This window comes from Cryptomeria japonica, unplaced genomic scaffold, assembly GCF_030272615.1.
Source record: "Cryptomeria japonica unplaced genomic scaffold, Sugi_1.0 HiC_scaffold_1783, whole genome shotgun sequence".
Taxonomy (NCBI): Eukaryota; Viridiplantae; Streptophyta; class Pinopsida; order Cupressales; family Cupressaceae; genus Cryptomeria; species Cryptomeria japonica.
The window spans coordinates 16,231-25,000 of record NW_026730073.1 but is presented as its reverse complement, the minus strand read 5'-3'; the positions used below and the strand labels follow the sequence as shown (position 1 = coordinate 25,000).

Genomic DNA, 8,770 nt, shown 5'->3' with positions numbered 1-8,770 from the left:
GATCAGGATGACATTGGTGGATTGATGTGAATTTTTAGACTTGGATGATTTTGTGTGCTTTCCTCTTCTAGAATAGGAGTTCCATACTTAACCATTTTTTTGATCCAACTTGTCTACCTTTTGACTCTTCCGGATTTAGAAATGATCTTCAGGAACGTTCATCCTTTAGCGTCTTCAGGGATGTTCAGTTTTCAGCGTTTCCTGTAAAGAACCTACCAAAAAAAGATTTTCCCAAATAGCAAGTGTTTCAAAATGTTAGGTTTTGGACAAAATAGGTCAGGAAAGCACTTACTAAAAATAGAAACTTACTAAAAATAGAAAGTTTGATTTTTGGCAAAATGATGACATTCCGGGACTCAGTAAAATCCTTAAAAAATAGAAATCCTTTTTGGCTCAAATTTTACTAGGAGGTTCCTTGAAGGGTCCTGATTCCAGTTGTATGTTTAGTTTTTCCAAAACCCTAACAATTTCCCCTCAAATCTAGGACTAAAGGCAGCAACCCTAAAATTGATGAAATAGGCCCTAGACTTCACCAAAATCACTCAAACGAAAATCAGGCTTAATCAATTTGACCCCCAAACACTTGCAAAGCAGAGAGATTGACGAGACTGCCACCAAAACCCACAAAAAACCAAAACCAAACGACCAAAAGGGTCTAGAAGGTAGCGGGTCCCCATTTGCAATGGGGCAATGTGTGAAAACGTCACAACAAGACCTAACACTGTGCAAACAACAAATCATGTTAAATTCCATTTAATTTTGGCCTGAGAAAAATGTTCAGGTAATTGCATAATCTATTAAATGAATGAAGATGTACATATAGCAATTACAAAGACGATATTTCTATTATGAAACAATCGTAAATTCTGAAGAAGCTAGAAACTATCTAATATGTACAATATATTACATTATTGACCATTAACTAAGTAATTATAAAGATATTATTCTAATAAAAAATACCAAACAAGGTGCCGAGGCTCTAAAAATGGACACAAGAGTATATGAATATGAGGAGAATTGCGAGCACTGATCAATTTGACATGACAATCATTTGGCTTCAAGTTATTAATCCTCAAAGTAGGCCTGGTGGGAAACCTTGGCAGGGGTATTTCTGGGTGCTGCAATCAATTTTTTCATCATAGGCATTTCATATTTTGTAAAAATATGAAGGTGCTAACAGGTGTTGCTGCCAAGTTGGGGCCAGGAAGGAGCACAGCTTTTCTATTATTAACCAGAGTCCATCCACTGCATCTTCCTTGTCCTCTTAACGTGGAGAACTAGAATAGTTGATCATGCTGAAAAAGAGAGTCTGATAAGTTTGCACCTATGCTTCCATTCTTCGGCTTGAGATAATGCCGAAGGGCAACCTGAAGGAAGGAGAGGCTGAGTGGTGGTATCAAGCCTCCAGATCTTTCGCTATCTGATGTCACACCTATCTTTGAGGCTGCCATACTAGGAGTAAACACAAGTAGGTTGCTTCTTCAGAAGAGATCATTTGCCCAGACCACGTTAGCAGATTTAGGAGGCAAAGGAGGAGGTGTATTTCTAAAAGCCTGTGGCAATACAGGAACCCGTTGAGGATCTGCAATAGAAGTTTGGTTGAGGGGCGCAGATGTAGGGAGATGTTTCATATTATTTGGATAATCGAGTGGGGCCTGTTTAACATAAAGTGTGATAAGAAGGCACCCTTCAACCAAGTAGCCCTCTTTTAGGCTTTTTGGTTTACTTGTAGGGCATTCCACTGCCACATGACCTTACCATCAAACATCGTCTGCATCTAAAAGTTAGATTTCGTTGTCAGTAATTTGTTTCCAAATACAATCCTCCACTGGAAGGCATATTTCATATGATAGGCCTTTCAAAGTGTTAAATTCCAGCTTAAATCCAAGCATTAGTGGAGTTGACCAAACCATCAGTTTTTGGGTTTAAAGCAAGAAACCCTCCCAGAGTATTATCAATTCTTGGAAAACAAGGATCGACCCATAACTGGAGTTGGAATTAAGGTAGCCTTATCTACACAGGTAAAATTTCCAGATGGTTGGGAATTTTGTAAACATCAGGAAATAACAAAGGTAGTGGGGTGGGGGGGAGGGGATTGTATTTGTTCTGTTAGATTCACTTCCTAGGTACTCAAGCCTGGGTGGTGAACTGGATTAGTCTCTTCATTGATGAATATGGATATTTTATATGTGATTCTAACAGAGCATAATGAATTGAACAGCTGATATAATAGATTTTGTATCATGATGGTTGTCTGAAGTCAGCATTTCTTCATCCTGCTTGATTTGCTCATGGTCATTATGTGATAGAGGATAGAGGTCAGAGAATATGCTTGGTGACTAGTCTCAGTAGTTTATCCAAAAGGGATAGATGATTAGTTTCACTCATCCACTATAGATAATTCATCACTGCATTTTCCTTATATTACTGTGTCATCTATCGATTGATACAGATGATACATCATTCGTCTCATATATAATTGATTGAAATGTGCTTATACCATTGAACCACACGTTCTTATTACCTATCCAATGTCCATGCCAAGTTTATTTCATTTAATATTTGGCTTTAGATCATAAGTTCATGCTAATCTGAGGAGGCACTACACCTGTATCCATAGTCTCTCTAAATCTTGGAAGATTTAATTCTTTACTGCTATACCACTGAGGCCCCAGGTAACAATTTAATTTTTTGAGACTACTATTTATCACCTGAAGGGGCATGCAATGGGAAAAAATAATATAATTTAATAACGTTGATGTGTTTTAGCAATTTGGAAGTCCTATTCCACTGATTAATCTAATGCTTTATCCACAATAAGTTGTAATCATTGATGTGCTCATTGTAACAATTGGTTTTGATATTGTCAGTAAACATAGAGTTCTGTATGTTTTCCCTTGGCATACTCTAGTAGAAAAGTACTTTGGCATGCTTTATTTCTGACTGAGTATATATTTGTACGGATTTTATAGTTAAAGAGATTAATGATGGCGGGGATTGTTGTGGTTGGTACAAGTTGTTTTCACTTCTCAAATGTTTGTCCAATCAACACAGCCTCTTAGTCAACATCTGTGTGTTATGACTGGAATGCGATCTCTCTTGTTTATTCTCCCTTGTTACTAATATTGTACTTTTTGCAGACCAAATTGTACATGCATACCTTGGTGTGGGAATAAAGTGTTATTTGTGTTTTGTATATTTATCTGGTTTGATTGTGTTAATGCTATGCTCAATTTCCTATTCGCTCTTTTTTGTTTTGTTTGTTTACAGGATGCATAGACAGCCAGAGCATGTCATGAATTTCTTGCTTGCAGAAATGGGGACGAGTGGTTCTCTTGATGGACAGCAGCGTCTAGTTATCAAGGGAAGATTTGCTCCGAAGAATTTTGAGGGAATTCTGCGACGATATATCAGTAAGTGTTTTCCTCCTGTAATAAAGGGAAAATAAACATTCTATCTGCTGAAGTAACTGAGGAACTTTAATATTTTTAGATATTGATAAATTGTGCTGGCCACTTTCTTTTAAAGCTTAGTTTTCTTGCATTAAAATTAAATCCTTTATTAGTTTTCTTCATAAGTTTTTGCTCTCTAAAATTTAAATAAAAGGAAATGCCTTTTATTGTTTACCTTCTTGTTCCTTTACCTTAAACGAGAAATTCATGAATATAAGAGATTCTCTGATATTTATATCCACAAATTGTTTAATTCAAGATAATCAAAGTTTCACATTTATTTCAACATATATATTTATATTTGAACTCTGGTTGTTTTTATTGAGTGAACTGGAGTAAGCAAATTTCTGGACTTGATATGCCGAGTACTACCATAATTACATAGACTCAATGTCAAGGAGTGAGCAATTCCTAATTTTAGTTATGATAAATCATGTACGATGACCTTACCAGTCTTCTGCTGGTCTCCTATTCTTCTACTCTTTTTGGCACATTCAGTGCATTTGTATGGCTTTATACCATGTAGAGAGATATCTAGAGACTGGCATTAGTTTATGAGGGAATTGATGTTGCAGAACAGGTGTCAGAAAAATTGTGCAATTTTTGTTGTTAAATATCTGCTTGGAAAATAATGAGGTTTGGTTCAGAGTATCCTTTGTATTAAGCTTATATACTGTGGGCTTGGCTGTTTTCCAGACTTGTGTTTCCAGTCTCTTATTAGGTGCTGCTTGTCCTTTCACCTATTACTTGTTAGAATTCAGTCGTCACATATGCATTAGTGTCAACTTAAGTAATATAATGCCCTCAAGCGTTTTTTAGAATTTTAACATAATTTTCTTGCCATGGAGATTAGATTTGTAGAATAATCTATTTAATCTGCCAGGTAAAGTGGGTGTATAAGATTCTAGCTGAAATTTGGTAGTGTATAAGATTCTGGCTGAAATTTGGTAGTTTGACATAACGAGTAAGCCAGTGATAAATGTGATAATGAATTTGCCTGTAATGATAGGAAGTACAGTCCTGCATTTTTTAAATGTTTTTGAGGATCTAAGGGCAATGTGGGGGTTAGTGCCTAAAAGACACAGTAGTTCTCATTCCTGAATATAATAAGTTTACTGTTAGAAAATGCATTACCATATCCTGAAATTGATGGATTATATAATGGTTAATCAGTGATTACATTTTGAAGAAAGGAGCAAAATCCTGTTGATTGATTATGTTAATGGTCAATTGGTTATTACATTGATACAGCAATTACTACTTGTGAAAGATTTTGATCAGCAATGTTCAAGCATGGTGTTTTTAGCAATTTGGTAGATGGATGACTCTAAGATTACTGATTATGATCTAATCGACTTTAGGTATTCTGAAGTTTGATTTTGCAATTTTGTTTTAGAGGTCGCTATGACTTTTATTTCTACATTATATATATCAATATGTGAATAAGTGAGATGAGATATTTGGCGCCATTCAAAAATTGGAAAGGATATTAAACTACTTAATCAGAATATTCTACTCACTTTTTTTATGGTGAAGAATTTTTAATGTTTGATGGAAGATATTGTACAATTGTATTCCTCAGTATGCTTTGTTTATTGAGAACCTACGTGCTGGATATTTAAGCATGAAATCAAATGATGTCAACAAAGTTGTTGTGTGGACAAAGAAGTTTGCAGAACTTTTTGAACATAGTGAAAGACAATGATTGGAAACGGCCAACAAATACAAGAAGACTACTCAAGAATTTAAAAGATGCAATGGATCCTTGTCTTTACTGTGATCGTTCCATCGAGAGGACAAAACATAGTTATCAATGAGTTAATGAATTGCCATTTTCACAAAACATTAAAGAGAGAAAATAAAGAAAAGGAAGATGCATTTTTAACAACTTTAGTAATTGCTTCAGGGCTGATGCTTTCTCGAGGCATCTAAAAGCGTATGAATTTGCTAGTGAAGCATCTTAAGTTTTCCCCCTAACTGTCCGATAATGATTATAGGCTTAGATTGCTGTTGAATGAGGTTAAAACGTCAATTAAATTAAGTTACAATTACAAGTCATATCTTGATCCAGAAAGAAACAACAAATTTTACAGATCACATGATGGAGCTGAGATGGTTTGAGCTTTCATGGTCAGAAGACTAGCAGATTTTTATGGTTAAGTGTGAAATTTGTAAGTACTGTGTAAGATAGAATTTTCAGAGCCCAAATTATTGAAACCTGTAAGCTATATTTTTCCGTTGGATCAGTTATGGGACACCATGTGGGTCCAATATCTTTCTAAATAAGATTTTACTGGCTATAAAGAAATGGATGCTGTCAAATTGCAATAGATAAGATTTCTTTTTATAATGATATGTCTGAATTCCTTTCAGCAAGACAAAATTAAATTAATAATAAACTTCCTGATAAAACAGCACGAAAGAATAACTTTTCTTACTAACTTCTTTGAATACGTCGGGGGCATCAATAGATTGAATTATCAAGTGTTAGGATCTTGGGAAAGAGCAAATTTTGATTCATTATACTCTTTTGCCAAGTATGGATGTTGCAGCAATTTCTTATTACATTATTATTTTTAATCTGAGGTCTCTGGCTGTATATCGAAGCCTTTGAATGAACTAGAATATTTGGAGAAATCCAGGGGTAAAGGTCAATTCATCATCGCTAATTCAGTTATTGACTGATCCTGTAATTGACATTATGAGCTGTAAAATAATTTGGGAGGATTGTGTGTGGAAAAATCCTTAGGGTTTTAACATATTACTTCTGAGGGGTGTTCTAGCTGTTGAATCCCAACTTTTCTGCTTTTCCTATACTTCGATATCTGTAAGAAGCTGTTATGTAAAACCTAGTATCTCTGTCACTAACCTGAATGTAGACAAATGCTAAGTAAAATACTCATAATTAGTGAAAGACGAGCAAGTTTATATTGGAGCAAAGCATTGTAGAGAAAATATGTACAAACCATTTTGTATTTGTTTGAGGGGGATGTGGAAGGACGGACGTTATTAGGTAAGATTATTGGGATTTGTTTGGGTTCCATTTTTGGCACTGATTGTTACTAATTTGAATCTTTTGCTGTGCAGATGAATATGTGATATGCAATGGTTGTAAGAGTCCTGATACCATCCTTTCAAAGGAAAATCGGCTTTTCTTCCTTCGCTGTGAGCAGGTAACTTAATAGTATTTTTTGTGGGCGTTTCCTGTTAGTTTCAAGATGCCAATATGTGAGGAATATTATATGTGGCTTTTAATCTATATTTTTGATTGATTCAAGTGAAAAAGGCTACATATTTTGTGAAAAGTCAATCATGCATGGTGTCCTTTTTTGCCTGTGAAAATTATATCTTGTATGGTGTCATTTTCTTGAATGGAGTCTGCTTTCTGCTGTTATGAATCACCAAGGGGTTGGTATTCCATCGTCTCATGTCTTTTTAAATTAGTATTTGAATGTTGTGCTGGGTTAATTTAGTTTTTGGCAATTTAAATGTTCAGAATATGTTCTTTATCTTATGTCTTAATGTTCAAATTTGAATGCTGTTCTGTAAAACAACTTTGAAAGATACTTGTCGTATCATACGATTTTTTTCCTTTTTCCTGTCAATTATTGTAAACAATCTTGTCGGGGGAGAGAGGATGAGAGGGATGGGGAGTAGGTTACACTTCTTTTTCACCATTCCAATGCTACTTGGATATGTGCAAAGGGAAAGAGTTTATTCTGATTATTTGGTTAGGCATCTTATTCACTTTAATGCAATCGAATATCAGTTGAAGTATATCTGTGATTTGTTAACCAGTAGCTATAGTTCTGGTATTGTAGTTACAGAGCCTTTTGTGTGTGGATTTTCTTTTTAGGATTCCTTCAAATTTTATAAAAGATCAAACAGCACAAAGGAGACATTCTGATTGTTGATTTCTAGTGTTCATTATGTCTCTGCAGTGTGGATGCTCACGTTCTGTGGCACCCATCAAGGCTGGTTTTGTTGCTCGTGTTGCACGTCGTAAAACAGGGACATAAAACTGAAGTTTGGAGTTCTAGAAGATTTTTGCAATCTCATGGCAAGCAGTGGATTATCTTCATTTTGAGTTTGTCCATGGAAATTGTTTATGGTTAATTATTGTAGGTCTGACCTGCTTTATTTTGAACATGATCATAAAGTGTCTGCTGACAATGTCAATTTCCTGTTGAATTATTTCACCGACGTTTAAAATCTGTTTTGGCAAAAGAGTTATTCCTCTAGAAGTCTATCTCGAATGATTTCATAGTTTTTTGAAAGGTTTATGGTTGTTAGTTTTCTGAAGATGTTTATAAAAAATACGTTCAGTTTGCTTTTCTCACTTGTAGTTAAATTCATTCACAAATTGTAAACCTTGTGTGCCCATAAGATTCAAATGACTCGCAATGGAACCTTGTTTATGTTCCTCCTCATCAAATTGTGAAAGAATACTTGAATTGGGAGTGTAAGGACGTGGAATAATTTATTCAAAAACTACTGGGATTCTTCAGTTCATTAGTCATTGTGTTTCCAAACATGCCGAAGGCCTCGTTGATTCAGGATTAGACCTGGGAATATTTTTTATATAGAAAAAACAGATGCCTGCTTAAACCGATAATTGGTTTTTGGATTTAATGGCAGATTTGATTTTAGTTTGTTTACTAACGATAAAATTGTTTAAACTGGACACATTCTATTCTGATACCAATTTTCACTCTAAAACAATATTTTCAGAGACAGGTTTTGTTGCGTAAACATTTTACTTTTGATTTGCAAAATTTTAGGCTGCTTCTCCTGGTAAACAATTATAATAAAGCTGTTGATCTATACGGTTCTTTCCTTTTAATCATGAACTGAATTTGTTACTGAAGCTTGGCCATTTTGGTTAAATTCTAAATAAAAGTAAAAACTGTAACGCTACCAAGAATGCCACGCGACTTTAGATATTTGGAAATCCAAATTGTTTATTCTGTATGACTATTTACCATTGATGATATTATTAACAGTTTAACTTTTTAGTACTTACAAACTAAAAACGGCTCTCTTTTTATCCTAAAATCACCAAAAGCTGTATAAAAAAAATTAGTTGTTTAATGGTTTCTGAGATTTTTTCTTCTCCAGTAGTGTTATCATACAAATGCAGTGAAAAGATATGAGGCTTATTACCTTTTTTTTTTAAATGTTAGATTTTTTATCATCTAAAATATAGTATATATGGGAGTACACCTCTATGCTGATATTTATTCTGTCAAGAGCCAAGGTCTCATGGGTATCTATTTCACCAAAGCTGCTCATGGGTATCTATTTCACCAAAGCTGCCT

The 8,770-nt window shown here is 34.6% G+C and overlaps 1 protein-coding gene across 1 annotated transcript; it reads left to right on the top strand.

Moving 5' to 3' along the window:
• Window positions 1-3,270: 3,270 nt before the first annotated feature.
• Window positions 3,271-7,967, top strand: LOC131075695 (eukaryotic translation initiation factor 2 subunit beta-like; the record flags this gene model as incomplete). Its single annotated transcript, XM_059216336.1, is given in 3 exon segments — window positions 3,271-3,413; window positions 6,540-6,625; window positions 7,394-7,967. Coding segments are annotated over 3 exon segments (307 nt in total), but the record flags the coding sequence as incomplete, so codon positions are not given.
• Window positions 7,968-8,770: the final 803 nt, after the last annotated feature.